The following is a 19,090-nucleotide window of genomic DNA, read 5'->3' on the forward strand; positions in this document are numbered from 1 at the left end:
ATCGTCGTGTAAATGGGCCCGGACTATCAATGAATTTATTGGACCAGTACGTGGTACACAAGGAATCCGGAGATCAAAATGAGGATCCTTTGGTAAGTTATATTTGTTTTAATTTTTGCTCTTATACATTGTACACATAAGTATTGCATTGCTACTAAAGTTTGTCATGCAATTTGGACGTATGCCTGCAGCGTAGAGTAGTCTCATATAGCTATAGTTTTGAGTGATCTACCATGGATCTGTTATTATAGGTCCATCCTGTTTCTAACTACACTGCATCTCGCAGCTCTATTAGTTATCTCAGTTCATTTTAATTCTCTTGAATGAATAATGGTGGCATCAGTGCCCAATGAATACTGGTAGATTCGAGTCAGAGGCTTTGGACATTTTCGCTGGCGGTTTAAGCTATCAGCGAAATGACCATTGGACGATCCGCGGGATGAGAGCGCGGGGGGCGGTGGGGGCGAGCGGGGAATTGAACATAAAGAGAAAGAGAGAATTGGCCACCACCAATCTGTCGCTGGCTGCATTAGCCCGAGCTTTTCAAAAGGTCTGTTTGATGAAACGCTCTCGGGCGCGCTTGGATACTTTTAAAGTAAATTAGCTTTTTAGTTTTCTGTGCCTAAAACCCGGGGAAAATAACATGTAAAAGGAAGGGCAGCCTCGCTGCTAGCAGTGGCAGCAACTCTCAGTGCCGAGGGTTCAACTGCTCAATAGCTGAATAGACCTGCGAGCACCGTACGTATAGTGAAACCCTACATCAACCCCCCTTCTGCACTTTGTGTACCTACGTATCTTCTCTGTATGACTGAATACCCAAAAACACAAAATCTGTTGCATTCGGAAGGTTCCTCGTGTGTCCCTATGAGACTTCTGCTTCAGTGTGTACACCCACGCGATGTCCATACACGTTAATTTTCATGAAAGACCCCAGAAGCACTTGGGCAACTTTTGAGGAGATTCACCGAGTTGACTTTTTTCACAAAGTTTTTCAAAAAGGCATCTGCTTTCTGACTCTCAGTCGATACTACTTTTTACTCACTTACTGTTGCCCGTACTGTTTACGATCTGCTCTTTCTTACTTCCCCGCTGAACGTAGGGTGGAACTTGGCTAAATTTTGAGATAGGCGCTAAACATCTTGGACCATGGTGATAAATAATCGAGGGATGCTGAGGAATCGTAGGTCTTTCAGAGCAAATATTTCTGGGGACTCCCTGCCACGTGACCCCGACTGAACTTCTAGCTGACATTACGGGGGGTCTTCTAACGAGCCGTGCGATTAACATTTTTATTAGACTCGAGTTATGGTCCAAAGACGAGTTTTCGGATGCTGCAAGCCCAGTTGTCAAAAATGTATATATTATTAATTTGGTTATTTTTTGAAATTGCTTCTCATCGATTATTCGCTTCGGGTGCTCCATCCTAGAGCCTTCAAATTGTATGAAAAATGATTTTGCATGATTTCTTGAAAAGTGCCCTATGCACTTTTCAGTGGTCTCGTGCACAGGTCATATTCCCATAGAAAAACGAACTTTAGTCATCTACGACTATGTAGCTCTGTACCAGGGCGCATTTGATTGGTCAAATAGCACAGAGAAGGCAATAGTGGAAAAAGGGGCTTCGGAAAAGATACGTGTCTATCCCGAGAAGACTTTAACGCGCTGTGCAACGTTACATAGGAGTCGGTCGATTCTTCATGGTCATTTACCTATGTGTATAGGTATAGTAAGATAGAGCGAAAGAGAATGAGAAAATACTATGAGCCGCGGATATGGGGATAGTATAATATATACGTATAACACGGAGGGATAGAGATATCGAGGGAAGTGGGTAGGGCAGTGTGTGTCTGGTATTCGGCACATGCAGCATCCAGTAGATCCAGTAGATGTAGCGATGAGATGCGAGCCGCGCGTCGGCGGTGTGCGGTGATTTGGCTAACCACACGTTGTTGAGCCATCGGAGGCATCCAGCATTGTTTGTTCGCTTTGATGAGGCCAATTCACGTTTCGCGTTTACGTTTCGTATGGGATGCGGATGAGCGGATGATTCTGATGCGGGGTGCAGGATGCACCGTGCGTCGTTTGGCGTACCTCGGCCGCACGTTGCTGCTGCCGACAGTCTCTTGTACCTGCGTGTGTCATTAGCGACCCCGAGGATGACCCCGGGATTCGCTCTCACCATTCGGGCTATCGGCACCGACCACTGCACATACGTGCATTCGTGCTCTCGTGCATTCGTGCGTGTTCGATGGCCTCGTATGGAAGGACCAATGGCAGAGGCGATGGTAGGAAAAAGCAAAGTTTTTACGGGAATTTCGAAAATGAACATTGAAATCGCTATTGATTTTTTTCACTGGGATTCCGGGATATGGATTGACTTTGCAGTAATATTATCGGCTGGGGATTTTAACCCTCTTTACGTCCTTCCTAAGAGCGATAGTCCTGCTGCAGGCTTCACTTACCGAACTCCAAGTAACTCGAGGTACTATTAAACGCAGGCACGAGCGAGCACCGTCCGGAAATTGCCTAATTTCCTGAGTGCGCACGCCGATCCGTCAACTTGACGTGACGGAGACGTAGTTGCACGAAAAGCGTGACTTTTAATGTCAAATGCCAAAACAAAAGCGTAAACCGCTTCAATTATGACGATGGGACCGATACAATTTGCCTGGTGCACGTATTACGCAGAATGTAAAAGGCCAATCGGGTCAGACCAGCCAGACTTGACGTGGTGCGTTCAATTTAGTTGAGTATTTGGTATTTCAAAGAATTCAGCTGAAAGATTAAAGTTAAGTGCTGCCTCTGAACTTGTCGCAAGAAGCGCTTCCGGCACGTTCTAGTTGTCCTATGGGTTGCTATCAGTGCCAACGATTTTCTGACATATAGTAAACGCACGAGGGACTCGTAGGGAAACATAAATCATTTTGAGATACTTTTCCCAATTTCACGAGGGTGAGACTCGTTGACGTGTGTGACATCCATCACTCAGACCCGAACGGAGTTCGGGACCAACCCTCTTCCAGTTTGGTTTCGACATTGTTTCCATTTTCCGAGCTACTCGTCACATTCCACACCCTGTCCTATGTATAATCCGTTATAGTCTCGTGTGACACAAGACTGATAAGAGATCCTTGCCAACGTCGAGCCGTACAGCGCAACTGTCCAACTGCCCGTTGCAACGTGCAGTACAGAATCTGTTGCTGGAGTCAGTTGGAAAAGGGATCGAATGGATCGATGATAGGGTGCAACGAGCGAAGAAGGGGTACAGAGCCAAGTCTTCTGGGTCCAGCCAAGTCTGCAACACGCGGCAAGTGGGGGCTATCAGGCTGAAGATTAAGGGTTCGACGTGGGCTGGAGTGATAGAGAGACTAATCCCCAGACTTAGTCGAGAGAACGAGCAGGGGATAAGGTGACAGTAGATAAGAGAAATCCGTAATTAAGGAATGTCAATCTCCTCTTCTCTAGGAACTTTAGGTTTCCCCAAGAGTATCGGCAATCGTTTATTGACAAGTGAAATAACAAAAACATTGAATGAAAAAATTTTTCGCTACAACGAGCAATTTTATCTCTAGATTTTGCAAATCCTTCAATGGCTCGCTAATTGGTGGCTGCTCTGCACGTATTAAATCGCCTGTCGCAGATCAGCAAGTAATTCAGAGTCGCGTGACGATGTGGCGCGCATTCGCGTTCCTCTTGTGCATTTTCTTCGAACTCGTAGGAGACGAGAGAGCGCTGTAATCGGCGCACTCGACCCCCACTACATGGAGAATGGGCGGGTAGAAGCGACCCCACCACCTGCCACTTCTCCTCGAGTCCCTCCGACGGTTGCCCCACCAGGAGCTTGAAGGTAGAGAGGTCGCGTACACGACTGCGACAGGAGGTCTGGTGTCCTCAGCGCGTCCCTACTTCTGTCGTCCGTAGTGTCCCCAGAACTGGTCCACGCCTTCCTCCTTCCGATTGGCCAGATCTGTCCCCGGGTCCAGGACTCACGCCCATATCCGCACGACAGGCTTCAGATGATCTTCCACCTGAGGAAGCGGAGATGCTGCTGGGACCTCAGAAAATACATTATGAGAAGAGTCATCGCTGAATCCTGAAGTGGCCTTTGATATTTCGACAGCAAATCATGAAGAAGACACGATGACCTCACGGATACTATCCGAGTTACGTACGGAAACGAGCGAAAGTGGAATCCAGAGTGGAAACTGTTTCTCTATCAATGTTGTTAATAGCTTCGATAGCTTGGAAAACCTAACGTCAGTCTTTTACCTCGTAGGATAACAGAGCAGACAGCTGGGCGGCTATGCAACGTAGGCGATAAAGGCCGTTCATCCATATTGAAGCGTTGAAGCGTAAAGTACAAATAATGGCTCACTGTTCGATTACGATTGACTTGGGGCGAGAAAAATGTTATCACATATTTTTCGAAAATATGCCGAAGAAGTAATCTTGTCTGTGGAGGAGGAGGTCTCCTTACGTCAAAGATGAAGTGGCTTTCGATTTGATCTCAATATGTCAGAATATTACTAATGTCTGCTTTGGGGTCTTGCAAGGTTTAAGCGCATCGCTTACTGTAGCTTGAATGACTAGTCAACTAATGACAATTGTCCAAGATTCTTTTTGACCAAGTCCAGCTTAATCTCGAGGATGTAGATTATCAAGCGATTTCATCCAATCCCACGTCAGTGCCAGGGCAGAAGCGCGAAGTAGCATGGAGGCAGTGCTGTAAAGGAGTCAGCGTCTGGTGAAGTTGGCCGAAGCAGAAAGTGGCAGAGAGCAGAGGTAGAGAGTGTAGGTAGAATACTCGTGGGGTTCGGTTCAGCTCGGCTGAGTTCGTGTGTTCTCGGGGTTCGGTGGTGGCCGCGCACCTCTGCCAAGAGTTTCATGCTGCGTGGAATGAAACTCGTACGCGACCAGCTCGACGGGGCCGGCTTCCTTACGTATGGCGGCTACGTATCGATAGTTTATCCCCTTAATTGATAGTCCGATTACCGTATCGAGAGTGCCGTTGGTACAGAAATCAGAGTCCGTGTCGTGCCGCGTCGGCTAATCGTGCATGAGGAAAGCGCTGCTGGCGAGAAGTAGTGACAGTACGTCAGGAGATTTCGCGTGGAATAGAACTTTTGAGGTTCGCGCTTCGGAGCGTGCTGTTATTGTGGTACATTGAAGCAGTGCGGTGATAGTTTACCTCGATAAGGAACGGAGCTGGATAGATGGGGAGGATGGAAAAGGAATAGAAGGATGATCGGTTGGTCCTAAGACAGGTGGGACGATGGAAGGACGAAAAGTGGTAAAAATTATTAAAATTAATGTTAACCTCGTGAATCATTTTTGAATGGTCAGTGAAAGTGTCTCTTGAAGTTGAAGGAAAACTGCCTGTGTGTTGCCATGACTCTGACGCAGTGATATGGTACTACGTAGGGAGGTGATGAGACCGCGTTCAAGTGTCCCGAAGTGTCACTCGGCCGACTCCCCGTTCAGAGGGGCTGCTACCACTTGGTTTTGAAAAGAAAGGAAGGCACGATGACGTTCCCATTGGTCGGGGATGTCAGGTAACGATCCTTCCAAGCGAAAATCGGATTCGTAGGCGGGGCTTAAGGTCGGAGACACGTGACACGGAAACTGTCACGCCGCCCTTGCTTCCCGTTCTATCCCCTCCCTAGGATCCAATACGACCGAGTAAACGAACACACACCGGCTTCCCCGTCGCAACGTGGAATTGTTAAACTCCGCCTGATTTCACTGCTACGAGGATCTCTCATGGCCCTACGACCAAACGTTATCAGGGCAACCGGAAATTCTCACGGAGTAGCAAGGATCGCCTCATGGATGCAGTACGAATCGAAGGAATGAGAAATAGATGAAACTTTTTTAAGACTCGACTCGTGCCTTACAGCGCCCTCGGATTCTCTTATCCCCATCGATTGGCACGAACAATTGATTTTCGAAGACGCCGTCATTTTTATGGCTAGTTTCAGGGTGATGCGTCCGATCGTAGAATTGCTTCCAACAGGGATGGCACTTCCGGGAGTAGTATATCGCTCGTGGCAGTGAAACTTTAAGTATGCAGCAAGCAAGTCTTGGAAGCTGTGACGTTAATCCGGGCCCGGGTCCAGCTTCCAGTCCTGTAGACCTAGTCGCAAAGCCCCCAAAGGAATTCATGGTGAAGAGCGAAGTCTCGGAAAAGGATCCTGAGGTCGAGGTGAAGCAAGAGGTACCCGAGGACGAGGTGGTGGACGTGAAAGGTGAAACTCAGGAAGACTTTGGCGAATATCGTTGTGCCAGGAAGGAAGCATGTTTGCCAACCAATAAGAACAGCAGCATCGAATTCCCCAAGATTACGTGTCAAGCTCAGAATCCTGGTTATCATCTTCTCGGATTCCCTCATTTTTATGGACCACCGCCAGCACCCCCACCGGCACCGCCACCAACCTTTCCACCAGGACACTCACCGGATCGATCAGCCTGTAAACCTTACAACGAACCTCACGATCATGATCGATCAAGAGTCGATGGACATTCGGCGTACAGAGGAGCCACGACGAATTCAATAAGCGACGGATTCTTGCACCATCAGAGATACGATCCCGCGAATTTTCATCGTGCTAACGAACATAGGAAATCAATGTCCAGTTATCCCCATGTTCCCTATGGTGGTTATCGTCATCCCCACGTGCAAAGTCCCTACAATAGCCATCAGAATAACAATAGTCACTACAGGAATCATTATTCTTCAAGACAGCGGAAATGGAGCAACACGACGCTCAGAGGACTTCATCCACCCACGCCGGTCAGTTCTTAAAATCCAGTATAGTTAATCATTACCAAACGGCATTAGCTCGCATTATCCTCAATTGAACCTAACGCGAACGCGAACTGCGTGAATAATAAGACGCGCGACGGCTGCGGAATTACAGTGATTATGGGGATCCTGAGGCCCCCGAGGCATCTCCGACTCGCGAGGGAACTTTAAGCCTCGCGATATCCCTCACCGAGACAGCCCTAAGGTCTGATTGCTCGCCAAATGAAAATGGCCTTCGGTTTGCTTAACGATCATTGTTTCGGAGCGTGTCAAGATATGGGTTTTCATCTTCTTCTTTTGTTCTCCTTGGGCATTCGCGTCCCCTCTGTTCCGAGGGACACTCGGTTGCACGCTTCCCCGCTAGCTCTCACCCACTCGCTCTCCTCGCGTAACGACCGTTTACTTTCCACAGTTGGATTCTACGCCTGTATCACGACAGCGTACCCGTAGCGTGACGGGTTATAGACGTACAAGTTGAAACAGTAACTCTGGTTATTTCCTGTCGAACCAAAATTTGTCTCATAAAAATTGCATTGGCTCGGTTAAAAAGTGGGTATGAAAAAATTGACCGACCAACCTACATTCGATTCACCCGTGAATTGGATATTTTTCTCGTACGCGTAATAGGCCATCTTTGAAATACCAAAGAGGGTGGTAGAACTGTCGATCGATCAGCTACATAAAAGCCACTGTGGCTTCCCCTTTATGCAGAGTAGCGCTGACACCATAATACGTATATAACCCTCGGCCGATAATTCTATTCTTAACAGCAGTGCCCATCATGATAATTTCTATTGGAGCAAACATCACACGTCATCGAGCGAGGATAAACTCGGGAGTTATTATACGCCGTAACGTTTATCATTCTCACCAATTCATATCGGAAGTATAGATTCACTAGCCGTGAATTTTTCTCGCTTTTTTTCATCGCACGAGACTCGTAAGGACGTCCGGCGCCACTGTGGGAACGCTTAATGTATTAATGTATGAAAATCATATGCTGCACTCAAATCCCCAAGTAAAATACTTGGAATGTTCAGGAAGACGGATTTCTACATTTCTATACATTGTCGGACGGATCATCACGAACTTGAATTTCAACTTCCTCGCTCCCTCGCTCGCTCGCCAGATGCGTGCTCGAAGTTTACTAGTCTTTTTCTACCTGAGGGTTTCCAATGGGCACAACACATGGCGCTACGGTGGCAGGAGCGAACCACCCTATATACCACTGCTCCAATATCCCATAGAATAGACGAGCCGCTTACACGGGGAATGGGAAAACAGCGTCACGCTTTCCCCGTGTAAACATATTAAACAAGGGAGGTGTTTGTTTCTCTCATTTTTTTTTTAACTCTCTTTATCCCCCTTTCTTTGAGCCACGAGCGCCCGGGATCTTTAGTGAGACTTTTTGTAGGACGGAAAATCGTGATTTCTTTCTTGTTGATATTTAGGTAACCTTACGGCGATCCTGTGATTTTTATCGTGTATATACTACACATGTAATATATTATCGAGAGTAAGACGCACATCCGGTTATGCCGAGGAAACCTCCTGGTTCGTTTGGTATCCCTTAATTCGGAACGGTAAATAAAAAAGTTGCCCTCTATATTATTAAAGGGAGGACCGTCAGCCGTCGACAGGCACCGCGGCGCACGACAAGGCGCGTGCGCATCGAAACCGCAAGCCCCAAACCGCACACTAATTATTTATTCCCGTTGTGCCCTCGTTTTGACGTAGCGTGACGATTCGTCACCATGCGCGGATTCAACGTCGATATTATCAAACTCGATTTCTCCAATCCAAATCCAAAATCGACAAGATCGTATTTGGAGGTTAATAGAAATTTTGCAAATTTCTCAACTATCTATCCTCATAATTATCGTTGTCCAACGTTGATGAGGTGATCGCGTTGACCTTGGAGTATGCATAAAATGATTATCGAGGACGAAGTCGAATGGAAATCTTTCTCTCCACAGCAAATCCTATCCTCGGTTCGAACTCGCGGTACTCTAACGAGCAGATGGTGGCTGGTTAAACACGACCTGGTGATTCTTTATGGGGCCATTAAACGAGTAACTCATAGTCGCATAGTAAACATTATTATAATCCGACTAGTGTTCTACGAGCGTATGATTACGTTACAAAGCACGAAACGACGCTGGTCAATGCTTTACGAGCGCTGACACCTACCGAGCCGCGGAGCAGCGATATTACGACCATGAATATTAAAGTAATTGATGCCTCCATAAAACAGTGACGCGACTCATCTCCCGTGTCCGTCGATATTCAACATAGGCGCACGCGCGTGCATTATTTCATTCCTAGAGTATAATTAAGAATCGGCAATAGAATGCCCAGTAAAATAATGTATCGTTGGACACTTAAATTCTTGGGGTTTGTTCAGCAGTGGTCTAATGACCGTGGATGCACTTTTGGTCCATAAAACGAAAAGGGGGAAAAAAGTATAATATCTTTCAATTGACACAAAGCCAGTGCCTATAGCGTGCTCTCGAGATAGCGTCGATGATATTCCGGTCCAAGTCTCTTGGTAGGCACTCCGATGGCAGTAAGGATGAAAGTAAAGGGTGTTGTTAAGGTTTGTATGGGATCCTGTGTAAGGGCACATGGAAGAAACAGCGTGTAACGATGTATCAAGCTGTTGCGCCCCTGGCGTGTCCGGCAATGGTCGGGCAATGGTGGATCGTCGCTTTGATGGGGACCGCACTGCGGCTCTGTATCATGGCTTTACACGCTCCCAATGCCGAAACGAGAGCCGATACCGCCCTCGTCTTGTTCCTCGGCATAGACACTATTAATTTTATATTCCTTACGACGCGCCGCCAGTGCCTCCTCGAATTCTACCTTGATTCTCCAACGGGTGAGCCCATGTGAACCAGATGAGGACTCGCGATCCCCTCTTCCTTTTTTACAGCGCTTATACCTCCATCGGACCCTTACTTTCGATCCTTGAAAAAAATACTGCCTCACGGGGTACACGCTGGCCTGGCCCTTTTTATACTTTTGCGTTCATTGTGCCGCGATAGAATCCAGATATACCAAGAATTGGGATACCTGTATCTCGAAGTCTGTGGATATTTACGTAGGGCCTCCTATTTGCATGGTAAAAGTAAGTGTAGAGAAAGATGGGAGGCGCATAAGTTTGCGCTTTAAGGGAGCGAGAACGTGAGATGGTTGAGGGCAAAAAATGACATCGCGTCTTTCGATGGGGTTGGCGGGATACGTGATGGGTCAGGACGAAGGGCAGGTCTGAGGGGTTGGCAAGCATGGGCCCATCTGAGTTTTAAGGGTCGAAAGTGGAAAGGGATGCTGTGCTTCGGGTAGGTGCTGATGTAACCCAACACTGTTGGCATGGTATCCAAACTCTAGATACGCTAGGAAGGCGAGCAACCCTTGCCCGGGGGGTCCGTGAGACGGAAACCCGGGAAAGGGTATCTGTTGTCATGGTCCCTGATGCTCCATTATTGATTAAAGATGGCTGGCTGGCTGTCTGGATGGCTGGCGTAGCCGTGACGCCATTTTAATATGCGCAATTATAATGTGTACCCAGAGCCTGCGGGGCCACGGAGGTTGCTGAGCTCGCGCAGTGGGTGACCCTGCCTGCCCACCTTCTTTGTTTGCCCGAAGTCAGAGGGGAACCGCGTAATTGAGGAGTTAATTAGGACGCGTTCGATGCTTTAATTGGGTTCTCCTCGCTCACTCGTTGATTCTCTTGGTTGACTTATTCACTCGTTCGTTTCTGCGTTTCCTCTTGGAAAGATTTCGACGTCTCAACAGGTTGTATCGTTCTGGGAACAAGGACGAGCCCCAGCGAGTGAAAGAGCGAGCGAGTGGGCGTGCGCTGATCTACTTCCATCCGGCTCGGGAGAATCTACGTGTTCCATTGGAGTGGTAGGTCTGACTGCTGCCTGCTCGGGGAGACTCAATGTTATTATAGGGGAGGCCCATGGATTATCCTCGGTTCTGTGCATAGTCAAATTTCCGTGTAAACAGGAGGAACGAGCTGGCCGCGTGTTAGGGTACGGCTCTGTGACGTATACTTAACGACAGCTCGTTAGCGCCGTCAGGATGGTACAATGCCGTCGCGACGCTTGATACTCGATAACGTCTGTGGGCGTCATCGCGCACAATACCAATGCTTTGCTTGCATAAAACTCAACACAATGCCCGTAATAGGAGAATCGATGCGTGTTCCGTGTGGTCGCCGATCTGGCCCTCGGGGGTCGCGAGATTCCTGATAGTATTGTTTCTGAATAATTTGTGCGTTCAATTAATTTTACTCGAACGACCAATCGCTGACATTTTTATCGACTCTGCGATATATCGCCTGAGCCCCGACTAACCACTCTTCCTTTACCCAGGAGTAGTTTACCCAACTAACATCGAGCGTGGCCATTCTTACCTGTTTTCCTTCCCTTCCTGATCTTCCTGCCTGCCTGCCTGCCTGCCTGCCTACGTACCTACCTGCCTATCTACCTAACCTAACCACCTACCTTAGTACCTCGAGTGGTATCTATCTTGGGTACCTCCTCCATAAGATCATCCGCCAGAGCCGGTTTACGTGAACCGGCCCCTATGCCTACCGCACGTTGACAATTATTTGTCAATTAGATAGCTGGCTCATCGCACGAGAACAGTCTGTCATTATATCAATCATAGCAGTCAACGAATGGGTAATCGATGTCCGGTTAATTAATCGTGAAGTCATCTTCTCGCCCATTTCGGAATCGAATATGCGTGCACGCTCGGCAACACGGGATTCATTGCTTTCTACTTAAAGATTAGTTTTAATGACCGACTCAAAGACCGGAGAAGAAGTTAACGAGCAATGGCCGTTCATTTGCTCATTCTCTACTGGACGTTCTAATCGCACGTACCTTGCTCGAGACTATTCCCTGAATCCCACCCATTTCTGTAAGAGCCGACATCCCAGAAACTCCCAGCTCTGCCTTCCTGCTCCTTTCACGATCCTTCGCGATTCCTCACGATCTTCCTCGAGCTCCTCGCACTCGCGTCCGGATATCGTGCCATTCGCTCTCCGTTGGAATACCAACGGAAAAGGGCGTTACGTCTACCACAGATGACACCTAAAGATTACCGAGTACTCTTTATCCATTTTTCGATCGCATCTTACGAGGGACAATCGTTACTCTTTGAATTCTTAATTGCTAATTTCATACAAGGAGATCGGCCTCCTTGCGCGCTCTCTATTGACATATGGTCTCTACGATCTCCCTTAACTTTCCATTAATTCACACCCTTCCCCAGACTCATTGTTCCCTGTCACATGCCGTGACCTGTGCGTGATGCACGCGTCTCTTATTGTTACGAAGATTCGCGATAATTGTGAAAATACTAGGAAAGACTCGATGTTTTGTAAAAGTTCAACAAAAGTCCCTTGGTTCTGCTTCTCAAGGAGTAGGGTTATTTTTAAGGCTCGTAGAAGAAGACGGCAGATGAGGATACAGCATGACTGAAGCGGCGCGCGTTTCGTATTCGTGGCAAATTCGCTGTGGCGCGTCGCAGGCAAATTGATACTTGTCGCAGAGAGCTCTCGATGTAAGTGTAATGTAACGTAAAATATAAAATGCATAATTATCCCCTTTGACTTAGCGGCGTGTCCGAAAGGTTGCATGGCCTCTGTGTAACGTCGGCCCGGCACGTCAACTGCCGCTGACGTAGCCTTTCGCCAGTACGTGTACTCGAATGAGAAAAAGTCTGAAAATACAAGAAAACGAATCTTCCACTTCACATCACTTGGCGACTTCGCTCTTTCTCGCGAACATTCTCTTCTGTGCACATGGTACGTGCGACTATCTTCTTCGCTGCAAAGAACGCACTTGGCAACTGTATCCGAGGTCGCGGATAAATGTTGAAGTGGCTGAAACTCTAATTCTTATTTATTGATAATGTCAGGAATTCATAACTGGATTCGGGTCGGAGTTGAAAATATTTTGATATTTAAATTGCGTTTGCAGAAATTCATTCGAATGGAAATGAAAATCTGCCGAATGCGTCTATGCACTTTAACAGGGAGAATAATATTTGCATGTGGCGGATGGAAGTTGAAGAACCGTATAGGAGGGAAAGAAAGAGCAGTCGAATCGACTGTGTTCTGTTATTCGATGTCTGGCGCGAAACTTGAAATCGGGTAATTGGCAAATTGGTAAATCATTCCGGGGCCCTGACGAAGTAGCGTAACTCGGGGTTTCAGGAGTTTGTTATTTTGGTAAAGGCGTTAACTCTTGCAGCCTAACGGGAAGAGACATTCGCCAGACCACCGCGGTATACTTCAGCTTCTCCATCTTCTTCCGCTTCTGTTTCTGCTTGAAGCGCAAAAATATATAGGCACGCCGTTTTCTGGGCAATTTTCACAGATCGTCGAACAGTCGTCCCACGTGCTCGCTGATCTCTTTCGAGATAGGTACACGAATGAATTACCGACAGGTTCATCCGTTATATGATAACGACACGATCTGTTCAGATTCCAATATCAAAAAGTCCTTAAGGTGGCTGTGATGTCAGAAGTTTAAAATTGGATTTTTTTTTTCATTATTCCTTCTAGTATTTTATATCTCTTTAAAAGACACTCAATGGACCACACGCACGAGCACTTCGGCAGAACGTGCTGTCTCAGGGTCAGGGCCTGTATCATCTATCTTAGAGAGGCTCATATTCAGCCAGTGACACTAATGTTTGGACCTTTCTCATGGCGAACCTTTATCTCTCGATCCTAAAGATCCCACGAATTTTTTGACTTTCCTACTGATAGAATTCGTGTAAACAAATTGTTCGCTGACGAACATGCGTGCCCTAGCTGGTTACGAGATCGCAGAGTTACTTACGAGGCCAGACGACAAACTTCAGAGATTAACTTTAATGTTTTGGGTTTTTTTTTTTTTTTTTTTTTTTTTTTTTTTTTTTTTTTTTTTTTTTTTTTTTTTTTTTTTTTTTTCTTTTCCAGTGGCCAACGTGGTTTTTTCGTCCTGAAATTCCAGCGAGCACCAGTCTAACGAGTCACATTGGAAATTCGAATAATTCCACGAATTCGTCAATAAATTCATTTCCATCGCGCCCTCACGCAGATCCACCGAAAGGACCGGAAGGTCCTGTGGACGGGAACAAGATCCATGGCCAGACACCTACAATCTGCACGGTGAGTGACAAAAAAAGAAGTAACATATTCATGTAAATAGTTCTCGTGTGTCTAGTCGTAAATATTCATAGTCCAGACCCACCCGCTCCGTCCGTGGCTATCCGAATCGTATGTGCCAGTCTTCCGAATAATGACACGGCACGCCATGGACATTCTAGCCAAGTATAATTCAGTCGTTTCCATAAAACATAAAACAGAAACAGAGGCCCTGTGCCTCGTAGAGCTTCTTCCGATCCAATAACTATATCGCGTTCGCGTGTCGTCTGGTGACACCATAAATCCGTGTTCAGAAGTGTAGCTCGAAAAGCCAAATTACACGTTGGGGGTTCCCGCTGGATTGGACTAGGGTCCCCGGTATGTTGTACTCGGCCCTGTAATTTTCTTCCTTTATTAAGAATCAACGACACACGCTATTTCAACGACACCTCGGCACCCTGCTTTATTTCGCTCGCTTACGAATAATGAGCTTTTTATTTTGACCAAGAGCAAAATGATACATTTGTCGAAAGTAAACGCGAAGGCGAAACCTTCCTTCCTCTCCATCTTTTTTCACCTGCATATCCCATCCTATTAATTCACCTCTCTAACCTTCACTGGCCTGTGCTACTCTCGTTTAATTGAAAGCTCGTAAATGCACACAAAAATCCCTGAACGCTCCAAACCCAGTATTAAAAGCTCAAAGCATTAATCTAGCCAGCCGGACTGAATGAGGGGACGATACTGAAACATGAATTACGTTACATGCAGGATTTCTGAATCGTTTTGTCGGGTACCTGAATTCGTTTAAAGCCCCAAAGCGGAACGATCGCAAAACTCCGCCGATTAGATTTAATGTCCAGCAGCACGAGACACAAAACTTGTCTTGTCGGGTAGCTTTTTCTATGGCGTATACCAAATTCGTATACAGGTGTAACGCGGTATAGTTAACTTGACGGGTATCCGGGTCGATATTCAATTTACAGTTTTGTCACAATGATATTGTGTTTCCCGGAACGAAAGAGTCTTGAAAGGCCATTTGTCAAAGCAACCCCCTTCCGGAATACACAGAGCATAATCCACAGGGGGTGTCAGGTGTTTGCCCTATTAAACTCACTGTCTCATTGTCGTGACAGCTCAAACGGTTCTCGTTGCTCAGGCCAATCTCATTTGATTTTATTGTAACAGGAATTAAAAGAAATGCACGTTCATCCCTTAAATACCACGAGTGATGTTTCATCCCTTTACAGCGACTATGGGGGTTGGTTTTTTTTTATCTTTTCAAGCCATCAAACGGATTTTCAAGCGCGTTCGTTATCCGGCTTTGGTTTATAACCGGGAGGTTGTTCCTCGTGAGCTAGAGTTTCAACCGACTGAGCTTCGATGACGAGTGGTGAGTGCTCGGTGCTCAAAAGCAATGGAAAAAATAATTGTCAAGTTGGATTCTCATATGGCGGCATCTCAAAGTAAAACTACAGGTCCCTTTGCATCGAGCAGAGTTCTAGAACTCGTGATTTGTATTTGACAATTAAGTATTTGACAATAGTTGTGATCGTTTGGCTAAAGAAAATGGGATTTCTGAAAATGATATGCTAACCTTACACGTGCAGCATCCCGCATCCGAAAATCTAATGCTAACTTGAGAATCGTGTGGCAAAACATCACGCTGCGCAATCGACGTTAACCGGCACGGAGAACCGAAACGGTAGTAAACGAATGAAACGAGTGACTGGCTCGCGACCGATTTCACGCTCCCTTTTCTTTCCACCTACTATTAGTAATACTATTATTACCAGTTACCGCGGTAGTATTCACACTTGTACAGTAGTATCGGTCGTTTCGTTCTGCGTGCTTGTATATCTCCACGGATTAATAAACCTCGAAGGTTAAGATTCCTCTCTTGTACAATTCTGAACTACACGATCCCCAGACGATAATAAAGAATCTAAAAAAGAGCAGAAGATCAATAGCTTGTGCTGGACATGTCACCGAACGAGTCTTTTTTCATTTCTGCTTTTTTTCCTTAAAACCTATTCGTAAGGAGCACGTAGGCGTAGAGAGAGAGTGAGAGAGCGGGGCGAGTAAGAGAGAAAGATAAAGAAAAATAAAAAGGAAATACTTCTCGTACAGAAGACTCTCTACAGAAGAACATATGGCAAGCACGCGCCTATGGAGCACATCGGCTTTCGGCCTGACACGAGGATGTCCCTCTCCTTTCTTTCTCTCTCTATCTCTGTCACACACGCGCACACGCACATACGCACATACTCGCTCTCTTTCTCTAGGTAGTCATGCTCGCAGATAAGACAAGTGGAGCTCGTTATTAGTTATTCGGGTGAGGAAAAAAAAAAACACCTCAATTCCCTAGCGGCCTAACGACTCCTCTAGCGTTCAGCGACAAAAAGCTCAATCTATCAAATTGTCACTGGGCTTTCTATTCCACGGTCCCCCGCACCTTCTTCCTAACTAATAAGCAATCTTCTACCTTCGGAGAAGCCCCGACTGTCTCGCGTAGTCGTGATACACAATGGATTTCCTCTGTGATTTGGTCGTCTGCCATATGAAATTGTTGAGGTAATAAAATTATTGCTTAGACCTATATAGGTAGTTACGGTAGCTGTAGCGGCCGACGTAATCTCGTATCCGTAAGTACATATACACGTGTATACGTACACACTGCGTACCTAGATTAGTAGCGCATACGACGTGAGAAAGGATGAGACAATCATAGCTCGTATCTTTCTTAGAGCGAGATATTACTTCCGAGACAAGTGACCGGGCTAATAACCGCATGCGGATTTTGTTGCTTCCTTTAAAGATGATGTTTTATCACGTTTTACGAGTGGCTTCCCTAATAAGTCATTCGCCCGGCGTTAGATGTCGCCGCTCGGAATAAGGCGACCCTTTCACGGGACGCACAAGGACGTTTCATTAACTTAAGACACTCTATCATTGCCGTTAATTATTTCGAAGAAACTATATACATAGCTGCCATCTTTCTTGCATCCCCTTCGTTTTCCTCTTACTTCCTACTCGCAGCCTACAAACTTGTAATATGTAACGCGTACACAAGAGGGAATTCATCGTTTCACCATTCTTTTTTTTCTTCTTTTTTTTTTCTTTCTTTTACTTAATTTACCTCTTTCCGTTCTTGATGGTCCCTTGGTAATTTACTTGGGTTTCTAGCAGGACGTACCGGGTATCGCTAACGAGGCGACAAGGTCTGATCGTTATTTATGCTAGGGCAAATGTACATGGAAGCAGGTACACCGTTACTATCCGCCATGCTGGCACTCGCCGATAAAACGTCCTGCGGCGACGGATAAGACGGGAGTAGAGATTCGAAATGGTCGAGCCTTGGCGGTCGTATCCGGTGCAAAAGGGAACAACAAATGCGGCGGGTCCACGTGGGTCATAACGGTTGACGCTTTTAAGAGGAGCAAAGGGGGATGCAACCTGGTGCCCGGATTGTTGATCGCTCAGTCGCTCGGTCGCATTTACGGCGGCTTAAGCTGCCTCGACATTAAGACGCGGTGGTCGCGGATCGTTAGCAGCTCCGTTTTTACATCGTCCAGGCGCAGTGATTGCCTCGAACGTTATTCCGTCGTCGTTGACCGGTACGCTTTAGTGTACGTAGCGCGGTGCACGGTGCGGAGTGCACCGACGTGTGGTCGTTCGTGCATTGGCGCACGTAAAGACCCCGAGAATTCCTGAGCTCTTTTAATTTTAATTTCTAGACCACGCGGCGCCCCGGCGGACCCAATCAACTTCATCGAGGGTCCTTTCGGGTGGGTCGGTAATTTTGGCACTCGTGGTAGTCGGTCGCATTAGCGTTATGGGACGGAGCACATGGAGAACGGTGATTGGGCTGAACGTCGGTGAGAAAAAGTGTGATTTAAAAAAAAAAAAAAAAAAAACGGATCTTGGTAGCCCCGAGGATCTGAATATGAAAATCATTACGGAGTCCTGGTTCGCTCTTCTTCCTGCGTAGAGCCAAGCTCCTCGTACAGAGGGCGCAGCGGTGCTGCGGGGATTGAGCGTGGAACATCTGCGCCCTTAATTATTTTACAGATTTAGTAGATCGTTATGGCTTGTAAAATTACTGCCAATTTCACGCCCCTAAACTTATTTTATCCTCGCGTTAGGCTGCCTATCGGTGCATCGCGTCGGCAAAGGCTTTCGAAGGATATTGGGCGTCCTTCCTACTAAATTAATGGCTCCGTTCTTTATGGCTGCATCGTCGCGGCACGCAACAATTCCGCAGCGAATTTCACGTGAATGCGCGGATAATACGAGTCTCCCGGGTTCGCCGAAAGAGGGCGCCCCCGCTGTATTCATCGATACTTCCAAGGATACCGTCTCTACGTCGGGTCCGAGGGACTCGAGCGAGAGCCTCGTGGCTCCAGGATCATTCCGATGGACTCGTACTAGGTTCGTGCTAACTGAGGAGGGCCCTCTTTTAAGCAGAGCCATCGCCGTACCGTATAACTACTCCAGTGGCAGTTGGCAGTTGGCAGTTGGCAGTACTCGCGTGGGAACGGACACTTTCCTATGAGGTCGGAATTGAAAATCGGCAGAAAATCGTTTTGCCAATGGACGCGCGACTACCGGATGCCGAGAGTCGATGCCGCGTCGAGGCACGGATCACTGTAATTTAATAAATTGCGATAGCTGCCGTCCCGGGGCAAATCGTAGCATAATCATTCATTAGTAGGTCGTGACTTCGCGTCGGTGTACATCGACGGCGCGTTCCTCTGTGTTACTGTGCTGTGCGCGAGCAGAATCGCCGCAAGAGGATTACGCTATTATAGCGTACTGTACCGTGGCTAATACTGTACACTGTGCTGTGCCATAGTGTATATAGGTACAGTCGTAGACCGACAAGAGTCTCCATACTGCTACGGGACAGTAGATATCCCGACTACATTGTGTTTAGAATAGTATTTACTTTTCATCGTTCTCGGAACTCATTCAATGCCTGTACTCTCATCGGGCATTTAGGATCCTCACGCACTACGCTAACCTAACCCCACGTCTATCCCTATACGTTCCTACCTGCACGCATACTCACCTATATCGGTTCACCCGTGTCATTTCGTTGGTAATAAAAAAGGCTTACTCACCTCCGATAAGTGGTA

At 46.9% G+C, this 19,090-nt stretch overlaps 1 protein-coding gene across 3 annotated transcripts in view; it reads left to right on the plus strand.

Annotated features, from left to right (window-relative positions):
• The first annotated feature begins 6 nt into the window (after nucleotides 1–6).
• Nucleotides 7–19,090, plus strand: part of LOC107270370 (zinc finger protein basonuclin-2) — a 107,032-nt gene continuing 87,948 nt past the window's right edge. Inside the window, exons 1-2 of one of the 3 annotated variants that reach the window (XM_015745315.2) lie at nucleotides 7–92; nucleotides 13,785–13,976. In XM_015745315.2, coding sequence (XP_015600801.2) covers nucleotides 30–92; nucleotides 13,785–13,976 — 255 coding nt within the window. In that variant the 5' untranslated portion in view covers nucleotides 7–29. Of the gene's footprint in view, nucleotides 93–4,787; nucleotides 6,791–13,784; nucleotides 13,977–19,090 lie in introns of those variants that run through there. The other 2 variants (XM_015745314.2, XM_015745313.2) reach the window with 2 other exon arrangements.

This window comes from Cephus cinctus, unplaced genomic scaffold (genome assembly GCF_000341935.2).
Source record: "Cephus cinctus unplaced genomic scaffold, Ccin1 Ccin1_scaffold0736, whole genome shotgun sequence".
NCBI classification, from domain to species: Eukaryota; Metazoa; Arthropoda; class Insecta; order Hymenoptera; family Cephidae; genus Cephus; species Cephus cinctus.